The sequence below is a fragment of the Bombina bombina genome, chromosome 2 (genome assembly GCF_027579735.1).
Source record: "Bombina bombina isolate aBomBom1 chromosome 2, aBomBom1.pri, whole genome shotgun sequence".
NCBI lineage: Eukaryota > Metazoa > Chordata > Amphibia > Anura > Bombinatoridae > Bombina > Bombina bombina.
Window position 1 is genome coordinate 184,745,028 of NC_069500.1, and position 22,572 is coordinate 184,767,599.

At 42.5% G+C, this 22,572-nt stretch overlaps 1 protein-coding gene across 1 annotated transcript in view; it reads left to right on the plus strand.

Annotated features, from left to right (window-relative positions):
- The window catches only part of WDR41 (WD repeat domain 41), a 411,686-nt gene that overhangs the window by 322,674 nt on the left and 66,440 nt on the right, over positions 1-22,572 (plus strand). Inside the window, exons 11-12 of the mRNA XM_053701379.1 lie at positions 13,829-13,917; positions 14,186-14,319. Of these exons, the coding sequence (XP_053557354.1) occupies positions 13,829-13,917; positions 14,186-14,319 (223 nt within the window). The remainder of the gene's footprint in view (positions 1-13,828; positions 13,918-14,185; positions 14,320-22,572) is intronic.

Genomic DNA, 22,572 nt, shown 5'->3' on the forward strand with positions numbered 1-22,572 from the left:
ACAAAATGCATTGACTGAATATTTCCAATTTAACTGCACCAACGACTCACTTCCAGGTACTATCTGGGAGGCACACAAGGCGTACATCAGAGGGGAATGTATAAAGCAAACAGCCAAAATAAAAAAGCAATATCGCTCCTCAGTGACTAACTTAACGACACAGTTATACACACTAGAGGCACAACACAAGAATAACCCATCAAATAAAACACTTCTGTCACAGATAACTAAAATTAGACAAGATTTAAACATTATTCTTTCTAAAGAGGCACAGAGAAAGGCTCTAGCACTGAAAAAAATATATTTCTTCGAAAGTAATAGAGCAGGACCTAGATTGGCCAGATTACTTAACAAACAAACCACTAAATCCCACATCCACGAATTAGTGACACCAACGGGCCAACATCTCATTGAAAGCAGAGATATAGCAGAACAATTCAAAATCTATTACTCAGAGTTATATAATCTACCATCAGATCAATCCCCAAAAAGGCTGACTGAGCTCCAGACATATATAAAAGAAGCCAACCTCCCGAAAATACAGACATTAAAAGAAAATTTCGAAGCACCTATCTCACTACAGGAAATCCTCTCAGTGATTGCTAAGCTACCCTCTGGGAAGAGCCCAGGCCCAGATGGGTTTACCAACATTTATTATAAAACATTTAGAACCTCCCTGGCCCCGCACCTCCTAAACCTATTTAAAACTATAGACGATGGGAAAGCGCTCCCTAAGGAAATGCAACAAGCCCATATTTCAGTTATCCTAAAACAAGGGAAAACACCATCAGACACTAAAAGCTACAGACCTATCTCACTTTTAAATGCGGACCTCAAAATACTAGGCAAGATCTTAGCTAAAAGACTGAATAGGTTACTAGAAGATATTATCCATACAGACCAGGTTGGGTTCGTACCCCATAGGGAGGCCAGAGATAATACCATAAGAGCCCTGACCCTCATGTCCTACTCTAAACACTACAAGATACCGACGGTCTTCTTGGCAACAGATGCCGAGAAGGCCTTCGACAGGCTAGACTGGCAGTTCCTCAAAGACACACTTATCGAGATAGGACTGGGGCCCCTAATGCGCAACAGAATATTCAGTCTTTATGCTCACCCCACAGCAAAAGTCAAGGCTAATGGTATATTATCCCACCCTTTTACAATTAATAACGGCACACGGCAGGGATGCCCCCTATCCCCTCTTCTGTTCATACTCACCATGGAGGTTATGGCCGCCCACATACGTAACAACCACACCATTAAAGGTATAGAAATTGGCCCACATAGCTTTAAAATTGCACTTTACGCGGACGATGTCCTCTTTACAGTTACAGACCCAGCCCAATCCTTGAAAGAAATTATGCTTGAACTCAACCAATTTGGGAGATTCTCCAATTTTACTGTAAACACAACTAAATCAGAACTACTAAACATATCCCTTAGGAGAGAGGAGTTTTCCAGATTAGCAGAGATCTGTCCACTTTCACTCAAAACAGACGCTATAAAATACCTGGGTATTTGCCTGTCCCCAAACTCTACCACCCTTTTTAAAAAGAACTTTGAAGCCCTCATGCTATCAACTCAGAAAGACCTAAATACTTGGGCAACAAAGCCTCTCTCCTGGTGGGGCAAAATACAAAGTATAAAAATGACAACCCTCCCAAGAATCTTATATACGCTACAAGCCCTACCTATAGCCTTACCAGGTTGGTTCCCTCTGAGACTTCAGAACCATATAAATAGATTCATATGGGGTAACCGTAAACCACGAATAAATAAAGCTACACTATACAGGCCCACTTCAACGGGAGGCTTAGGCCTGCCGAATATACAGCTATACTTAGACGCGATAGTACTCCAGAGAGTCTATGACTGGCATAACACATCAGGACACAAAGCCTGGATTTCCATTGACTCTCAAATACTGAAAGTCCCATCTGTAGGAGCTTTATGCTGGGTCCCTAAACCCTTAAGACCCTTGCAATGCACAACACTTCCAATACACCAACACTTCTTTGACTCTTGGGAAAAAATCAAACACAAAAGAAGGGACATCTCTGGACCTAGATCGTCCCTTTTTCCCATCCCATTAAATGCAGAATTGACGGGTGGGCTAGACAGAAACTTTCAAAGAGAAACGGAATGGGGATATACCACTCCTTTAAAGGAGTTTGTTCGGGAGGGGAAACTCATACGCAGGGAAGAAATGAGGGAAGTAGCACAAGGGGCATACTATCCATGGCTAAAATATAATCAACTCACACATTTTATCAACACAACACTATTTCAAAAAGACTATCTAAGGCAACTGACCCCTTTTGAGAACATCTGCTCGGCCAATACACCGTCACCACACTCACTATCCAAAATACGTAGTATATTACAGAATCATATGAAGACAGAACTACCTGCTTACACCAACAACTGGCATAAAGAACTCGGAACCACTCTAAGCGAGGAGGAGTGGGCGAACATATTCCAAAACACGAAAAAGTCCTCAACCTCTCCGAAACTCCTTGAATTAAATTTCAAAGTACTCACACGCTGGTATCTGACTCCAGCGAGATTACGCTCTATTTACCCATCCTCCAACGATCACTGTTGGAGAGGTTGCAAAAAGAGAGGCAATTATCTACACATGTGGTGGGACTGCGAGTTATTAACACAATTATGGCAATTCATAGAAACTCATTTTAGGAAAGGCCTAATCAAAGACCTCCGACTGACACCCCATATTACCCTCCTGAATAGACTTCCCCAAATATCATGTAGACTTAGAAGACAACTACTACAAATTGGCATTAATGGAGCTAAAGCTCTAATTGCTTTACACTGGAAAATGCCCGTACCCTTGACAGGACAGATGTGGCTAATAAAAATGAACGAACTCCTAGACCTAGAGGAATTTGGATACTTAAAAAGAATGAGACTAGAATTTTTCCAGAATATGAAATTCCTATGGGACGACTCATTACCCCCGACTGAACACTAACTCACATTGATCCTCATATAACTCCCCTCTGATTGACTTTTTGACATGGAGTCGGAGGCTCCCCACGGCAAAGTAAGACTTATGTGGAACATATCCTACATAGGTTCACTAGTAACATATTGCTGGATTTAGGTGAAACTCTAGAGATTATTTCATGTTGAGCTATTCAACCCGAATTTTAATAAATTTAGTATGAAGAAATACTAGCTACTCCCAACACAAAGATAATGATCAGTAAGGTTTAATTTTGTTTTTGTTATTTAATTTGTTAGGTTATGTGTTAATTACAGATATATAAGCCTCCATCCTATATTAAGATTTATTTCTTTACATGAATGCACAGATTGTAATATGTAAACCTTTACGGTGAGTGCACCGTTGTTTGTGACTTTTTCTTTATGTGCTTTTGATCAATAAATGATGGAATTTAAAAAAAAAAAAAAAAAAAAAATGAATTTAAATGCTTTAGAGTAGAGCTCCCCAACGGCTAACCCCTCTGTAACCTGGGGTTCTGTTCTGCTCTTCTAGTGGATCCCAGTTTTTCCTGATGTTACCTTTCAGTTGTGAATTTCACAGAAATACAATTTTTGGAGTTAGGTCCGTAGCAGCTTTTAGCGTTGTACTGACTTAACTCCAAAATCTAGTCTACATATTTCCACTTTTGCCACTTATACCTCGAGTAGTGGCCCGTTGGGGAGCTCTACTCTAAAGAATTTGAATTCATTTTATCCTATACTGAGGAATACAGGTAATATAGCGATCTGACTTTATTCCCACATTGGGTAATATAAGTCTAACGGAGGTGATTGGGGCCTATACGAGGAGCGGAGCGGAACCCTAGGAATATAAACACCGGAGGGGTTAGCCGCTGGGGAGCTCATCATAATAAGAACCACTATCCACATCATCCCACATTGAAAAAACAGGTACGATTAATAACATAATAAACTAACAATATCTTGCTAGAATTTTAAAATGACAGAAACAATATATCGATATTGACACTTGAAGAAACACATTGTATATGTTTTTAATACATTGCACATGTTTTTAAAGATTTATTTTATTATCTGATTCATCAAGCAGACATTTTAACCAGTTATATAATAGTTGAACATCCTATTACATATGTGCTAATATTGTGTTTTATATGATATAACCTGTACCTATGTATGTATAGACACCAGTGTCATATATAGTTTGTTTATTAAGTATAATACATTTGTATTTTACATTTTATATTTGTTATCTAATATTTGATGATATAGATATATATCCATACTCATCACTTAGGTTTTTAGCACTACCCTTTCCATTTCTTTTTCTTTGTCCCACACACTATCTTTTGAGGAGTATAATGTTTATTTCTCCAACATTGGTGTGTCCGGTCCACAGCGTCATCCATAACTTGTGGGAATATTCTCCTCCCCAACAGGAAATGGCAAAGAGCACAGCAAAAGCTGTCCATATAGTCCCTCCCAGGCTCCGCCCCCCCAGTCATTCTCTTTGCCGCTCTGAACAAGTAGCATCTCCACGGAGATGGTGAAGAGTATGTGGTGTTTAGTTGTAGTTTTTATTCTACTATCAAGTTTGTTATTTTAAAATAGTGCTGGTATGTACTATTTGCTCTGAAACAGAAAAAGATGAAGAGTTCTGTTTGTGAGAGGAGTATGATTTTAGCAGCAGTAACTAAAATCGATTGCTGTTCCCACACAGGACTGTTGAGATGAGATAACTTCAGTTGGGGGGAGCAGTTGGCAGACTTTTCTGCTTAAGGTATGACTAGCCATATTTCTAACAAGACTGTGTAATGCTGGAAGGCTGTCATTTTTCCCCTCATCGGGATCGGTAAGCCATTTTCTTAGTCTCAAACAGAATAAAGGGCTTAATATGGGCTATAAAACTGGTAGACACTTTTATGGGCTAGATCGATTGCTTTATTTAGGCATTTTATACAGTTTGATGTTGAAATTCACACTTTTTAACTTTGGGGAACGTTTTTTTACGTCAGGCACTGGTTTAGACACCTTCTCAGTCAGGAAGGGCCTTCTCTGTAGTAGGCAGAGCCTCATTTTTGCACCATTACTGCACAGTTACTTTTGAGAGCAATACATGAAGCTGCATGTGTGTGGGTCTGGAATTAGTTGAAAAGGTTCCTAGAAGGCTTCATTTGGTATTGTATACTCCCCTGGGTTTGGTGAAGTCGCAGCAAAGGCTGGGGCTGGGACTGTAAGGGGGTTAAAACTGTAAAAGGCTCCGGTTTCCACATTTTAAGGGTTAACAGCCTGAAATTTGGGGTGCAATGCTTTGAATGCTTTAAGACACTGTGGTGAAAATTTGGTTAAAATTGAACAATTCCTTCATAGTTTTTCACATATTCAGTAATAAAGTGTGACCTGTTTAAAATTTAAAGAGACAGTAATGGTTTTGTTTTAAAACGGTTTTTGTACTTTATTGACAAGTTTAAGCCTGTTTAACATGTCTGTGCCTTCAGATAGACTATGTTCTGTGTGTATGGAAGCCAAAGTGTCTCCCCCTTCAAATATGTGTGATAATTGTGCCATAGCGTCCAAACAAAGTAAGGACAGTGCTGCCACAGATAGTAAAGTTGCCCAAGATGATTCATCAGATGAAGGGAGTAGACATAGTTCTACATCATCTCCTTCTGTGTCTACACCAGTTTTGCCCACGTAGGAGACCCCTAGTACTTCTAGCGTGCCAATGCTTGTTACTATGCAACAATTGACAGCAGTAATGGATAACTCCATAGCAAATATTTTATCCAAAATGCCTGCATTTCAGAGAAAGCGAGATTGCTCTGTTTTAAACACTGTAGAGCAGGAGGGCGCTGATGATAATTGCTCTGTCATACCCTCACACCAATCTGAAGTGGCTATGAGGGAGGTTTTGTCAGATGGGGAAATTTCTGATTCAGGAAGAATTTCTCAGCAGGCAGAACCTGATGTTGTGACATTTAAATTTAAATTAGAGCATCTCCGCGCACTGCTTAAGGAGGTGCTATCTACTCTGGATGATTGTGACAACTTGGTCATCCCAGAAAAATTGTGCAAGATGGACAAGTTCCTAGAGGTCCCGGTGCACCCCAACGCTTTTCCAATACCCAAGCGGGTGGCGGACATAGTGAATAAGGAGTGGGAGAAGCCTGGCATACCTTTTGTCCCTCCTCCTATATTTAAGAAATTATTTCCTATGGTCGACCCCAGAAAGGACTTATGGCAAACAGTCCCTAAGTTCGAGGGGGCAGTTTCTACACTAGCCAAACGCACGACCATTCCTATTGAGGACAATTGTGCTTTCAAAGATCCTATGGATAAAAATTTGGAGGGTTTGCTTAAAAAGATTTTTGTACAGCAAGGTTACCTCCTTCAACCTATTTCGTGTATTGTTCCTGTCACTACAGCAGCGTGGTTCTGGTTCGAAGAACTAGAAAAGTCGCTCAGTAGAGAGACTCCGTATGAGGAGGTTATGGACAGAATTCACGCACTTAAGTTAGCTAATTCCTTTATTTTAGATGCCGCTTTGCAGTTAGCTAGATTAGCGGCGAAAATTCGGGGTTTGCAATTGTGGCGCGCAGAGCGCTCTGGCTAAAGTCTTGGTCAGCGGATGTATCTTCCAAGACAAAATTGCTTAATATCCCTTTCAAAGGTAAGACCCTCTTTGGGCCAGAATTATTTCAGATATCACTGGGGGTAAGGGCCATGCCCTCCCACAAGATAGGCTTTTCAAGGCTAAGAATAAGTCCAATTTTCGTTCCTTTCACAATTTCAGGAACGGACCGGCCTCCAACTCTGCAGCCTCTAGACAAGAGGGTAATGCTTCCCAGACCAAACCAGCTTGGAAACCGATGCAAGGCTGGAACAAGGGTAAACAGGCCAAGAAACCTGCTGCTGCTACCAAGACAGCATGAAGGGGTAGCCCCCGATCCGGGACCGGATCTAGTAGGGGGCAGACTCTCTCTCTTTGCTCAGGCCTGGGCAAGAGATGTTCAGGATCCCTGGGCACTAGAAATAGTCTCTCAGGGTTATCTTCTAGAATTCAAGGAACTACCCCCAAGGGGAAGGTTCCACATCTCTCGTTTATCTTCAAACCAAATAAAGAGACAGGCATTCTTACATTGTGTAGAGGACCTGTTAAAAATGGGAGTGATACACCCAGTTCTAACTGTGGAACAAGGACTGGGGTTTTACTCAAATCTGTTTGTAGTTCCCAAAAAAGAGGGAACCTTCAGACCAATTCTGGATTTAAAGATTCTAAACAAATTTCTCAGAGTGCCATCGTTCAAAATGGAAACTATTCGAACGATTCTACCTACAATCCAGGAGGGTCAATTTATGACTACCGTGGATCTAAAGGATGCGTATCTACATATTCCTATCCACAAAGATCATCATCAGTTCCTAAGGTTCGCCTTTCTGGACAAACATTACCAGTTTGTAGCTCTCCCATTCGGGCTAGCCACTGCTCCAAGGATTTTCACAAAGGTACTCGGGTCCCTTCTAGCGGTTCTAAGACCAAGGGGCATTGCAGTGGCACCTTTCTTGGACGACATTCTAATACAAGCGTCGTCTCTTTCAAAGGCAAAGGCTCACACAGACATCGTTCTGGCCTTTCTCAGATCTCACGGGTGGAAGGTGAACATAGAAAAAAGTTCCCTGTCTCCGTCAACAAGAGTTCCTTTCTTGGGGACAATAATAGATTCTTTAGAAATGAAGATTTTCCTGACAGATGTCAGAAAGTCAAAGCTTCTAAACGCTTGTCAAGTTCTTCACTCTGTTCTACGGCCTTCCATAGCTCAGTTCATGGAAATAGTAGGGTTGATGGTTGCAGCAATGGACATAGTTCCTTTTGCGCTAATTCATCTAAGACCATTACAACTGTGCATGCTCAAACAGTGGAATGGGGACTATACAGACTTGTCTCCAGTGATTCAAGTAGATCTGAAGACCAGAGACTCACTCCGTTGGTGGCTGACCCAGGATCACCTGTCCCAGGGAATGAGCTTCCGCAGACCAGAGTGGGTCATCGTCACGACCGACGCCAGTCTATTCGGCTGGGGCGCGGTCTGCGATTCCCTGAAAGCTCAGGGTCTATGGTCCAGGGAAGAGTCTCTTCTCCCGATAAACATTCTGGAACTGAGAGCGATATTCAATGCTCTCAGGGCTTGGCCTCAACTAGCAAAGGCCAGATTCATAAGATTCCAATCAGATAACATGACGACTGTTGCTTACATCAATCATCAGGGGGGAACAAGGAGTTCCCTGGCGATGAGAGAGGTGACCAAAATCATCAAATGGGCGGAGGATCACTCCTGCCACCTATCTGCGATCCACATCCCAGGAGTGGAAAACTGGGAGGCGGATTATCTGAGTCATCAGACCTTCCATCTGGGGGAGTGGGAACTCCACCCGGAGGTATTTGCCCAATTAACCCAATTATGGGGCATTCCAGACATGGATCTGATGGCGTCTCGTCAGAACTTCAAGGTTCCTTGCTACGGGTCCAGATCCAGGGATCCCAAGGCGACTCTAGTGGATGCATTAGTGGCGCCTTGGACCTTCAACCTAGCTTATGCGTTTCCACCGTTCCCTCTCATTCCCAGGCTGGTAGCCAGGATCAAACAGGAGAAGGCCTCTGTGATTTTGATAGCTTGTGCGTGGCCACGCAGGACTTGGTATGCAGACCTGGTGAATATGTCATCGGCTCCACCATGGAAGCTACCTTTGAGACAGGATCTTCTAGTACAAGGTCCATTCGAACATCCAAATCTAGTTTCTCTCCAGCTGACGGCTTGGAAATTGAACGCTTGATGTTATCTAAGCGTGGGTTTTCGGATTCTGTGATAGATACTCTGGTACAAGCCAGAAAACCTGTGACTAGAAAGATTTACCATAAAATATGGAAAACGTATATCTGTTGGTGTGAATCCAAGGGATTCTCATGGAGTAAGATTAAAATTCCTAGGATCCTTTCCTTTCTCCAAGAAGGTTTGGATAAGGGATTATCAGCAAGTTCTCTAAAAGGACAGATTTCTGCTTTATCTGTCTTGTTACACAAACGACTGGCAGCTGTGCCAGATGTTCAAGCTTTTGTTCAGGCTTTGGTCAGGATCAAGCCTGTTTACAGACCTTTGACTCCTCCTTGGAGTCTAAATTTAGTTCTTTCAGTTCTTCAAGGGGTTCCTTTTGAACCCTTACACTCCATAGATATCAAGTTGTTATCTTGGAAAGTTCTGTTTTTGGTTGCTATTTCTTCTGCGAGAAGAGTTTCTGAATTATCTGCTCTGCAGTGTAATCCGCCCTATCTGGTGTTTCATTCAGATAAGGTTGTTTTACGTACTAAACCTGGTTTCCTTCCAAAAGTTGTTTCCAACAAGAATATTAACCAGGAAATAGTTGTGCCTTCTTTGTGCCCAAATCTAGTTTCCAAGAAGGAACGTTTGTTACACAATTTAGATGTAGTCCGTGCTTTAAAGTTCTATTTAGAAGCAACAAAGGATTTCAGACAAACGTCTTCTCTGTTTGTCGTTTATTCTGGCAAGAGGAGAGGTCAAAAAGCTACTGCTACCTCTCTTTACTTTTGGCTGAAAAGCATCATCCGATTGGCTTACGAGACTGCCGGACGGCAGCCTCCTGAACGTATCGCAGCTCACTCTACTAGGGCTGTGGCTTCCTCATGGGCCTTCAAGAACGAGGCTTCTGTTGATCAGATATGTAAGGCAGCGACTTGGTCTTCTCTGCACACTTTTGCCAAATTCTACAAATTTGATACTTTTGCTTCTTTGGAGGCTATTTTTGGGAGAAAGGTTTTGCAAGCCGTGGTGCCTTCTGTTTAGGTAACCTGATTGGCTCCCTCCCTTCATCCGTGTCCTAAGGCTTTGGTATTGGTTCCCACAAGTTATGGATGACGCCGTGGACCGGACACACCAATGTTGGAGAAAACAGAATTTATGCTTACCTGATAAATTACTTTCTCCAACGGTGTGTCCGGTCCACGGCCCACCCTGGTTTTTTAATCAGGTTTGATAAATTTCTTTCTTCAACTACAGTCACCACGGCACCCTATAGTTTCTCCTTTTTTTCTCCTGTCCGTCGGTCGAATGACTGGGGGGGCGGTGCCTGGGAGGGACTATATGGACAGCTTTTGCTGTGCTCTTTGCCATTTCCTGTTGGGGAGGAGAATATTCCCACAAGTTATGGATGACGCCGTGGACCGGACACACCGTTGGAGAAAGTAATTTATCAGGTAAGCATAAATTCTGTTTTTTGGGTGTAGCTGCTTTTAATTAGTTTGTATTTTTGTTTCATTTTCTATGATCAACTATGTTTCACATGCTTTGATAAAATTGCAATATCTAATAAGAATAAGATATTTACAACTGAGCCATCCACCTCTGAGGGTTTTCCGTCCCACAAGGTGCTTTCCCTACATTCATCTCCGATTACACATGCAGCTCCCCAGGGCCGCCAGAATTTGCTGATCAGTTGCAAACGGCGGTCTCTGCAGTCTTCAATGCCACGCCCTGCTAAGCGCAAGTGAAAGGTGAAACATAGCTATCCGTCCCAGGTGTCATCTACTCCGTTGGATGTCTCTGACAGATTATCCACTGATGAAGACGACTCCTCGGAGGACGCTCTTTCTAGGTCGGAATCAGAGACATCTAGACCTTGAGCTGTGGAGGAGCCAGACTTTAAGTTTAAAATGGAGCATTTGTGCTTCTTGTTGAAAGAGGTACTTGCTACGTTGGAGGTTCCGGAATCAAAAATTCCGGAGGAACCTTCAATCCCTAAGCTAGATAGGGTCTACGAGGACAGGGTGGTGCCTCAGCCCTTCCCGGTTCCCATTAAGATGGCTAATATTATTAAGAACGAATGGGAGAAACTTGGTTCGTCCTTTTCTCCCTCTACTTCTTTTAAAAAACTGTTCCCTGTTCCGGACTCTCAGCTTGAGCTGTGGAGGGCCATCCCTAAGGTTTGTATTTCAACCGCGAGCGGCGGTCGCTGCAGTGGCTGAGTGGCTGGAGCTGCTACCTACTGGTGTGACGCTCTGTCAGCTATGGTCTAGGTGGAGACTCCCCTCGAGGAGATACAGAAAATATTTAAGGCCTTAAGGGTGACTAATTTGTCTGTGATGTAAATATGCAGATTATTCGCCTGAATGCTAGGACATCAGGGTTCTCTGTTCTAGCCCGTAAGGCTTTCTGGTTAAAGTCGTGGTCTGCTGACATGACTTCCCAGTCTAGATTACTATCCCTCCCATTTCAGGGGAAAGTTCTTTTTGGTCGAGGCCTGGACTCTATTATTTCCACGGTCACGGGAGGCAAGGGTGCTTTCCTACTGCAGGATAAGAATAAGCCTAAGGGGTCTACTTTTCGTCCCTTTTGTTCGGACAAGTCCCAACATCAGAAACCTGCTACGAAACTCGAGCAGTCCAAGGGATCTTTGAAACCTGCTCAATCTTGGAACAAAGACAAGCAGAGCAAGAAGCCTGCCGAAACAAAATCAGCATGAAGGGGCGGCCCCCGATCCATCTCTGGACTGCGTAGGGGGCAGATTATCGCTTTTCGTAGAGGCTTGGATTAGACACGTTCAGGATTCTCTGGAGGTCAACTGGGAAGCAGATTTTCTCAGCAGACAATAGTTTCATCCGTGGGAATGGTCTCTCCATCCTGAGGTGTTTGCAGAGATATGCAACAGATGGGGGACGCCCGCGTCCAGACTTAACTTCAAGCTACCCAGATACAGGTTGCGGTCCAGGGATCCCCAAGCAGAGCTGATAGATTGGGAGTTCAATCTAGTCTACATATTTCCACTGTTGCCACTTATACCTCGAGTAGTGGCCCGCATCAAGCAGGAGCAAGTTTCGGCTATTCTGATTGCTCCGTAGTGGCCGCAGAAGATGTGGTTTGCGGATCTGGTGGGGGTGTCATTGTCTCCTCCATGGAGGTTACCTTGTCGCCGAGATCTGCTGGTTCAGGGTCCTTTTTTACATCAAAATCTCGATTCTCTGAGGCTGACTGCGTGGAGATTGAGAGAGGAATTCATGCTCTCATTCAAGCCAGGAAGCCGGTCACTCGTCGCATCTATCATAAGGTGTGGAGGACCTACTTGTCCTTGTGGCATACGGTTAGGGTATCCAAGATCCTGTCCTTCCTCCAGGATGGGTTGGAGAAGGGACTTGCCGCCAGTTCCTTAAAAGGACAGATTTCGTCTTTATCGGTACTGTTGCACAAGAAGCTTAAGGAGCTTCCTGATATTCAGTCCTTCGTTCAGGCTCTGTCAAGGATCAGGCCTGTCTTTAGAAATCCCGCTCCCCCTTGGAGCTTAAACTTGGTTCTTAAGATTTTGCAGAAGGCTCCATTTGAGCCTATGCATTCTCTTGACATTAAAACTCTTTCTTGGAAGGTTCTTTTCTTACTGGCTATTACATCAGTACGCAGAGTCTCTGAGTTGGCAGCCTTGCAGTGTGAGCCTCCTTATCTGTTTTTTCACGCCGATAAGGCTGTTCTTCGCACTGGGTTGGGATTTCTTCCCATGGTTGTGTCGAATCGTAACATCAATCAGGAGATAGTGGTTCCTTCCGTGTGTCCGAACTCTTCTTCTTCAAAGGAAAGGTTGCTTCATAATTTGGATGTGGTTCGAGCCTTGAAGTTCTATCTTCAGGCCACGAAAGAATTCAGACAGACTTCATCTTTATTTGTTGTGTATTCGGGGAAGCGCAGGGGGCAGAAGGCCTTTTCTACTTCCCTATCCTTTTGGTTGAGGAGCTTGATTCGCTTGGCCTATGAGACAGTGGGACATAAGCTTCCTCAGAGTATTACAGCTCACTCTACTAGGGCTCTGGCCTCTTCATGGGCTTTTAAGAATGAGGGCTCTATGGAGCAGATTTGTAAGGTGGCTACTTGGTCCTCCTTAAATACTTTTACAAAGTTTTATAAATTTGATGTTTTTGCTTCGGCAGAAGCAGCTTTTGGCAGAAAGGTTTTGCAGGCTGTGGTGCCCTCAGATTAGGGTCCACCTCCTTTGCCCTCCCGTTTTTTTTATTCAGTGTCCTCTAGAGCTTTGGTATTTGTTTCCCACAAGTAATGAATGAAACCGTGGACTCTCCTCTCATTAAGCTGGAAAACATAAATTATGCTTACCTGATAATTTCATTCCATCTGTGGGAGGAGAGTCCATGGCTCCCGCCCATTTCTCCGATGGGCGGACCTAAATTTATTTTTGTTCTTCTGGCACCATTTATTCCCTGATATTTCTCCTACTGTTCCTTGTTCCCTCTGCAGAATGACTGGGGGATGAAGGTAGTGGGGAAAGTATTTAAGCTTTTGGCTGGGGTGTCTTTGCCTCCTCCTGGTGGCCAGGTTCTTAATTCCCACAAGTAATGAATATAGCCGTGGACTCTCCTCCCATTAAGATGGAAATTAAATTATCAGGTAAGCATAATTTATGTTTTTTTAATAATCGCAAAACTACAACTAAAAAACAAAACATGTTTTACAAAGCCCTACCACACTGCATATAACATACTACAACAAAATCAAATAATACTACTACCAGTGTGTGTATGTTTGTATGTGTGTATGTTTGTATGTATGTGTGTATGTTTGTATGTATGTATGTGTGTTTGTTTGTGTGTGTGTGTGTGTATGTATGTATGTGTATATATATATATATATATATATATATATATATATATATATATATATATATATATATATATATATGTAGTGTTTATAAATTTATATCATTAAAGTTTAATTCTTATTTTAGTGTCTCTTTAAAGATAATTTAATCTCTGTGTTCATTCTTTCAGACAGTTAGTTTCCTGTTCAGAAGATGGCAGTGTTCGCATTTGGGAATTACGTTTAACACAGCACCTTCATGCTGAGCCGGTTCAAACAGGTACAGTAGCTTCCCATGAGTATGACCTAAAAAGAATGTTTTATTCTGCAAATACTGTGTTTTTTATTACTTGTATTTTCATTATTAACAATGCACAAATAGTTTGACTGTTTAACAAAACATTTATATATAAATGGGTGCCCAGTAGAAAAGAGTATATTGTCAAATTGTATGCATTGTTCATGCTAAGTTTGTCACACAGTACAGTATTATTATTATTATTATTATTATTATATTTAAACAGATACTCACACACCCATATTTACAGGTTTCTTCAGCATATGGGGATTTGGAAAGTCAAACAAGCAATCTAATCAAACCATTAAAAAGAAGCCTGATAATTGTATAGTAGCATCACTGGATCTTATTGGGGATTTGATTGGACATTCTTCAACTGTTCAGGTATTGTTTGCCTGATTTGTTTACCATTTGCCTGTCTAAGTGTGCTGTAAATCTGCCTCAGAGCTTTGATGTCTAAGTTTTGGTCAGAATAAAAATATAATGCCTCTTATTATTATTTTGTTAGCTATTCAATAGAAGGTAAACGGTCTTCCATGTTGCTGAGCTATGGAAAATCTGTGGCAGTATAAATACTAGTGACAGTCACTATACTGTAGTTTTTAATTTCATTTTTTTTTAAATAAAATTCTATTAAACATTTTTTAAATGGAATTAATGTAAGATTGGTTGTCAGTATTAGTTAAAGGGATAATAAAATGCATTATTATTCTAAATATATTTTTCTTCATAAATGGAAAGAGTCCACAGCTGCCTTCATTACTTCTGGGAAATAACCTGGCCACCAGAGGAGCCAAATACACCCCTGCCAAAGGCTTAAATATGTCTCCCACTTCCCTCATCCCAGTCATTCTTTGCCTTTTGTCCCAGGAGGTTGGCAGAGACGTGTCAGAAGTTTCTTTTCGTCTCTTATGGAGGTTAGTACTCTTCGACATAGGACAGGAGTTTAAGTAATCATTTCAGTCTCTCAGTGAGGGCCTGGATGAAAGTTAAACATTTTTTAAATGGAATTAATGTAAGATTGGTTGTCAGTATTAGTTAAAGGGATAATAAAATGCATTATTATTCTAAATATATTTTTCTTCATAAATGGAAAGAGTCCACAGCTGCCTTCATTACTTCTGGGAAATAACCTGGCCACCAGAGGAGCCAAATACACCCCTGCCAAAGGCTTAAATATGTCTCCCACTTCCCTCATCCCAGTCATTCTTTGCCTTTTGTCCCAGGAGGTTGGCAGAGACGTGTCGGAAGTTTCTTTTCGTCTCTTATGGAGGTTAGTACTCTTCGACATAGGACAGGAGTTTAAGTAATCATTTCAGTCTCTCAGTGAGGGCCTGGATGAAAGTTAGAGTCCGGAGATGCAGGAAGAGTCTTTCTGCGAAACCATCCCAACTCATTTTAACAACTCCACAAGCAATCAGCGTTGTCGAACTTCGCTTAGCTGCCTGCTTTCTTCTCTCAAGTCCATGGCAGAGGCGATGCTACTATCCATCACACTTGAAGGGCCGTGTTCCTGTTCCACGGCGTAGATTCCCGTAAGATTATTTCATTTTACTTCTTCATGAATGTACTGTACCTCATTTGTTCCTGCGAACTCGCATGAAAAATACAGCGTCTCAGTGGGACTCCTTTAGTATCTTGGAATCAAGGGTTAATAACTTCTGAGGGGGATTATTGAACAAGGGTTTTTTTAATCATTTTTGTTATGTGATTCAATCTGCTTATCTGTAGTGTTAACTGGGCTTGTAGCTTTTGGAACATAACGGCCTTTCGAAGTGACGCAACCTTACGGTTGGGCGTGCTTTTTTGGGACTGTATGGTTCACCTTGTAACCGGGAGTGTCTACGTTCTGGTCTCTCATTTCCACATTCCTGACTGTGTGGCGACGGAGAATTCTAGTCCGTTGGTGTCTGGTTCATAGGAGGTGGTGAGTGCCCCAGCCATTGTGGATGTCAGGTGCCGTTTAAATTGTTTTATATATAGTCCATTTTTTTTGTATCCTTTATCCAGTTATGGAGGATGCTGGTGTTGAGATTGTTCAACTTTCTGTTTCAGATTCTTCATCCTGTGAATAATGCGAATTGGCCCCATTTACTCAGGTCAGTCAGTTATGTTCTTTAGGCCGTCCTAGAGCGCCTTCTTCCTCGGGCTCGGGGATTCAAGGGACTGCTGAGCCATCCGCCTTGGGTGGCCCTGTCCTTCGGGAGGCGAGTTCCCTACCGCTCCCTACTACTACTACTACACATGCGGATAACCCAGGTTATGTGTTTTGTTTGTGGATTGTTCCCCCCGGATGTTTATTTGCTATTATGTCACTCTCGGCCACTGGAGGGCACATTCAGTTTCCTGCAGGTGTAACTGTTCCTGAGTGTTGTGCCTTTCGTTACAGGCGGGCTCGCCTTTGTGTCTTACTCAGACACGTTTTTGAGATGTTGGGGGACCCTATCGTTCTTGGTTATGGGACTCATCAGTCTCCTCCTTCAAATAGCTCACCTCGTTAAAAATGGGTGGATAAAGTAATCTCCTTTAAGTCTTGTTATCGAGATCCTTCCCAGTTTTGTTGGAAGAACAGGGTTTCCGTTAGGCTGGTCCTGCAGATTTTTCTGCTCTTCTTGGGCGTTAACCCTCGGGTTGCCTGTTATTTTATTTTATCCGGTTAGGAGGAAGTTTAGTTTCTTTTTCATACCAAGTTTTCCTGCGTGAACTTCAAAATCTCTGGAATCAATACTCGCTGTTTGCTTCTATGGAAGTTGTTCCGGACACGTTAGTCCCATGTTTGTCTGTTTTTCTTCCTCCCTCTCTGAGGTCGGATTTAGCCAGCTTGGTAGTTATGACCCTGGTTGCAGACTGGTACTGCTTGGGCTCAGATCTTCTATCTCGCGGCTTATTCAGACTCGTGGCGCCTATTATACCTTGCTGGTCAGGTGGGGGTGCCGAGTGCTATTTACGTTATTTATGTTTCTTGTTATTTGTTTTACAAGTTTCAGCTAAGCAGTCTCAAGAGGACTTGCGGGTCTGTGCGGCTCTCAGGATTGTTTCAGTCCTAAATAGCCGTCTCTCTAGTGACTGGGTCAGTGAATTTTGCTGCGTCACTCTCTGTTGCTTCCGATACCCTCGGAACCTAAAGTATTCCTTTCTACGTGGTGGGAAAGTTAGAGGGTTAAGCGCCTTTTTTTCCGCCGGTCGGGACGGTGTAGCTTTAGGAAATCTTCCTTTTTGGACTTGTTCCTTTAGTGGTTCTCTTCTTCATTGAGACCTCTTGGATTGTCCGTTCTCCTTGTGGATGGGTCGCCTTCGGGGGACTTGGATTCCCTTTGAGAGTTGGTTGTTCGTTTTTTGGGACATTAGACAGTGAGGTCTTTTTGGGCTGTGGTTAGGGGTCCTTCCCCGGTGTTGGGAATTCTCTGCATCTCCTTCTTGGGAAGTAGAGGTCCTAGTGGTTTTCCACTCATAGGGTTCAGGTATTGCCATCCATGTGGCATCCAAGCCCATGTTTTACTGTCCTCTGATTTCGAATCTGAGGTGATGTGGAGGCTTGATGTTGATCTGTTCGGGTGACTTGTCCTCACTGTTCCCCTTGTGCATGGAGCTTGTGACTAGCTGGACAGCTAGCTCAGCATTCTAATGCTCTTGGCTACTCTGTACTGTAGCAATCCGAGGGTTGCTAGTTCGATCCCCGGCGAGGTCTCCTCAGCCTTCCTCCTTTCGAGGTTGATAAAATGAGCAGCGCCTTGTGTCCCTTAAGGGGGATTGGCCGCGCTTTTCAAGCATACTCATGTTAATGTTGCTTAGGTGCCTGTTAGCTCTAGTGTCCTTTTATGGCCGTGGCTCCTGCAAGGGGTGGTCTCTTCCCTTTGGGTTGGGACTTGCAAGGGCTTCTTGCTCTTGTTATCCGTTTTATTCTGGATTTTTCTCTTTGAGGTCTGTGTTTTTTTATATCAGACGAGGGATTTATATTCCTGGAAGATTGTTTAATCTTAACATTGTGGGCCCGGGCTTCTTCTCCTGATCTTCCGGTTGCCGAGGGTTTTACTTGGCATTTTCTCTTTGTGGACCCCGCTGTGGGATGTTACTGGATCTTATTATCCTAGGACTGGCTTGGGGGGTTCCAGTTTCCGGGGTACTTGGGCTTTGCCCATGTTCTGGCTGTTCTGTTTTACAACTGGGCCAGATTTACTGAGAGCTGGGGCTCCCCTGGCCTTGTCTTGTGTGGTCGATACAGTTCCCTTGGGACAGCCAACTAATGTGACCTGATGGTGGGCTTCCTGCCTTGCAAACGTAAGGTTTGCGGTTGCTCAGCTGTGACTTTTGCGCCTGGATATGTGTGCTAGCACGATGGTGTTTTAAGGGGTTCTTCCGTGTTCGTCAGTGACGTGGCCTTGTGTCCTCTCGGTTCTTCTACGACTTCCCGTCTTATGAGCAGGGGGTTATCAAAGCTCTCCTCTTCAAGGGGCTCGGTGTCATCCTTACAGAGGTGCGATTCCTTTTTTAGGGGCCTCTCTTGTGTTAAGGAGGTTGGAGCAGATGTTTTATCTGGTTCGGGGATATGTTTGCTCATTAAGTTGTTCCTTTCCATCTGGGGAGCTGCTGGCTCCGCATTTAAACTTAGTCGGGTGGCCTTGCTAGATCCCTTGGGTCTTATAGCCTGCTCGATTGTTTTTAGATTGAAGTGGCTGTGCCCATTCTTCCACCCTTTTGGGGGGCGGTTTTGGGGTTTCTTTCAGTTCCCTTGCTTTCAGATCTGCCGCTGCTTGGGGTAGGTGTAAGATCTGAGATCTGTTGTTCATCCTCAGGTCTTGGGGATGACTGTGGACCTTTTTAGAGGTTCTGTGCATCTCCCCCTGTGTGATCTGTGAGCAGGCTTGACCGCCTGGATTGCCTGGAGAGTGTCCTCTGTCTGGAGGTTGGGCAGTTTTGTTTGGCCGCTTCTTCCTTACGGATTGTGTTTTCTCCCTGTCCTCCTACGGATGGCAGCGTGTTACTGGACTCAGACGTTTATTCTGAGTTCGCTACTTGTAATTTCTATTTGCTCAGTCTCTGAGTTCTTACATTTTGAGGACTTTGTCTTCAGCTGTCTTTTCAGTGCTGTTGCACGATGTTCGGGAGATGTTCTTCTGCTTGATGATGCCCGGTTGCTCCTTGTGGGTTGGGCGGCGTCTCCCCTTGTTCTCTGTATCCATTCGGGTCTCTGTGGACTTGGCCTTCCTTTGAGGGGGTTTTTCCTTTATGGATTTTGCTGTACCTTGGGTATCCCTTTGGCTTACCCTTTTGGGTTTTCTCCCTTTTGGGGATTTTGGTACTGTACTAGGAAGGGTTGTGTGGGGACCGACTGCTGGGCGACGGTTCTCCTGGAGGAGTGTTGGCTCAGTGAGTCTGCTTTGTGGTCTCTAGTTAGCCTTTCGGACTATCCACGGGTCAGTATCCTTAGGGCCTTTTCCTTCTATTTCTTTTTGCCCTGCTCCGACGATGCCCTCAGAATGGGCCGCCTATTCTACCCTCCCGTTTTTGCATTCAGTGCCCTCTATAGCTTGGGTATTATTTTCCCAAAAGTAATGAATACAGCTGTGGACTCTTTCCATTTATGAAGAAAAACTTAAATTATGCTTACCTGATAATTTTCTTTTCTTCAGATGGAAAGAGTCCACAGCTCCCAGTCTTATTTTTTATTCTTCTGGTACCTTTTCACCCTGGTATTTCTTCTACTGTTCCTTGTTCCTCGGCAAAATGACTGGGGGATGTGGGAAGTGGGAGGAGTATTTAAGCCTTTGGCTGGGGTGTCTTTGCCTCCTCCTGGTGGCCAAGTTCTTATTTCAAAAGCAATTAATTCAGCTGTGGACTCTTTCCATCTGAAGAAAAGAAAAATATCAGGTAAGCATAATTTAAGTTATTATATGTAATTTATTTATTTAGCACCACTAAATTCCATAGCACTTGTTTGTAGCAGGGGTTAAACATATTATTAAGTTTGCTTGTGGCTCATGAGCAGAACAAAACATAAGGGATAAGCCAGTCGGAAGTTGCATACACGTAGAGCTACAAATTACCAGCCATGTCCTTCTGTGGACCATCCTGGCGGCTCACATTCTCTAGGGGATATTAACTCTCTAACATTAAAGGGATACTAAACGCAAATTTTGTCTTTCATGATTCAGATAGAGCATGTCATTTTAATCAACTTTTTAATTTACTCCTACTATCAAATTTCTTTCATGTAATTAGCAAGAGTCCATGAGCTAGTGACGTATGGGATATACATTCCTACCAGGAGGGGCAAAGTTTCCCAAACCTCAAAATGCCTATAAATACACCCCTCACCACACCCACAAATCAGTTTTACAAACTTTGCCTCCCATGGAGGTGGTGAAGTAAGTTTGTGCTAGATTCTTCGTTGATATGCGCTTCGCAGCAGACTGGAGCCCGGTTTTCCTCTCAGTGTGCAGTGAATGTCAGAGGGATGTGAAGAGAGTATTGCCTATTTGAATTCAATGATCTCCTTCTACGGGGTCTATTTCATAGGTTCTCTGTTATCGGTCGTAGAGATTCATCTCTTACCTCCCTTTTCAGATCGACGATATACTCTTATATATACCATTACCTCTACTGATTCTCGTTTCAGTACTAGTTTGGCTTTCTACTACATGTAGATGAGTGTCCTGGGGTAAGTCTTATTTTTGTGACACTCTAAGCTATGGTTGGGCACTTTTATATAAAGTTCTAAATATATGTGTTTAAACATTTATTTGCCTTGATTCAGGATGTTCAACAATTCCTTATTTCAGACAGTCAATTTCATTATTTGGGATAATGCATATGAATAATCAATTTTTCTTACCTTAAAATTTGACTTTTTTCCTGTGGGCTGTTAGGCTCGCGGGGGCTGAAAATGCTTCTTTTTATTGCGTCATTTTTGGCGCGGACTTTTTTGGCGCAAACATTTTCTTAGTCATTTCCGGCGTCATACTTGTCGCCGGAAGTTGCATCATTTTTTTGATGTTTTTTGTGCCAAAAATGTCGGCGTCACCGGATGTGGCGTCATTTTTGGCGCTTAAAGCATTTAGGCGCCAAATAATGTGGGCGTCTTTTTTTAAGCCAAAAAATATGGGCGTCATTATTGTCTCCACATTATTTAAGTCTCATTGCTTATTTGCTTCTGGTTGCTAGAAGCTTGTTCATTGGCATTTTTTCCCATTCCTGAAACTGTCATTTAAGGAATTTGATCAATTTTGCTTTATATGTTGTTTTTTCTATTACATATTGCAAGATGTCTCAGATTGACCCTGAATCAGAAGATACTTCTGGAAAATTGCTGCCTGATGCTGGATCTACCAAAGTTAAGTGTATTTGTTGTAAACTTGTGGTAACTGTTCCTCCGGCTGTTGTTTGTAATGAATGTCATGACAAACTTGTTAATGCAGATAATATTTCCTTTAGTAATGTTCCATTACCTGTTGCTGTTCCATCAACATCTAATATTCAGGGTGTTCCTGTTAACATAAGAGATTTTGTTTCTAAATCTATTAAGAAGGCTATGTCTGTTATTCCTCCTTCCAGTAAACGTAAAAGGTCTTTTAAAACTTCTCATTTTTCAAATGAGTTTTTAAATGAACATCATCATTCTGATTCTGTTTCTGATAATGATTTTTCTGGTTCAGAGGATTCTGTTTCAGAGGTTGATACTGATAAATTTTCATATTTATTCAAAATGGAATTTATTCGTTCTTTACTTAAAGAAGTCTTAATTGCATTAGAAATAGAGGAATCTGGTCCTCTTGATACTAAATCTAAACGTTTGAATACGGGTTTTAAACCTCCTGTAGTTATTCCGGAGGTTTTTCCCGTCCCTGATGCTATTTCTGAAGTAATTTCCAGGGAATGGAATAATTTGGGTAATTCATTTACTCCTTCTAAACGCTTTAAGCAATTATATCCTGTGCCATCTGACAGATTAGAGTTTTGGGACAAAATCCCTAAGGTTGATGGGGCTATCTCTACTCTTGCTAAACGTACTACTATTCCTACGGCAGATAGTACTTCCTTTAAGGATCCTTTAGATAGGAAACTTGAATCTTTTCTAAGAAAAGCTTACTTATGTTCAGGTAATCTTCTTAGACCTGCTATATCTTTGGCGGATGTTGCTGCAGCCTCAACTTTCTGGTTGGAAGCTTTAGCGCAACAAGTAACAGATCATAATACTCATACAGGGAGTGCAGAATTATTAGGCAAGTTGTATTTTTGAGGATTAATTTTATTATTGAACAACAACCATGTTCTCAATGAACCCAAAAAACTCATTAATATCAAAGCTGAATAGTTTTGGAAGTAGTTTTTAGTTTGTTTTTAGTTATAGCTATTTTAGGGGGATATCTGTGTGTGCAGGTGACTATTGCTGTGCATAATTATTAGGCAACTTAACAAAAAACAAATATATACCCATTTCAATTATTTATTTTTACCAGTGAAACCAATATAACATCTCAACATTCACAAATATACATTTCTGACATTCAAAAACAAAACAAAAACAAATCAGTGACCAGTATAGCCACCTTTCTTTGCAAGGACACTCAAAAGCCTGCCATCCATGGATTCTGTCAGTGTTTTGATCTGTTCACCATCAACATTGCGTGCAGCAGCAAC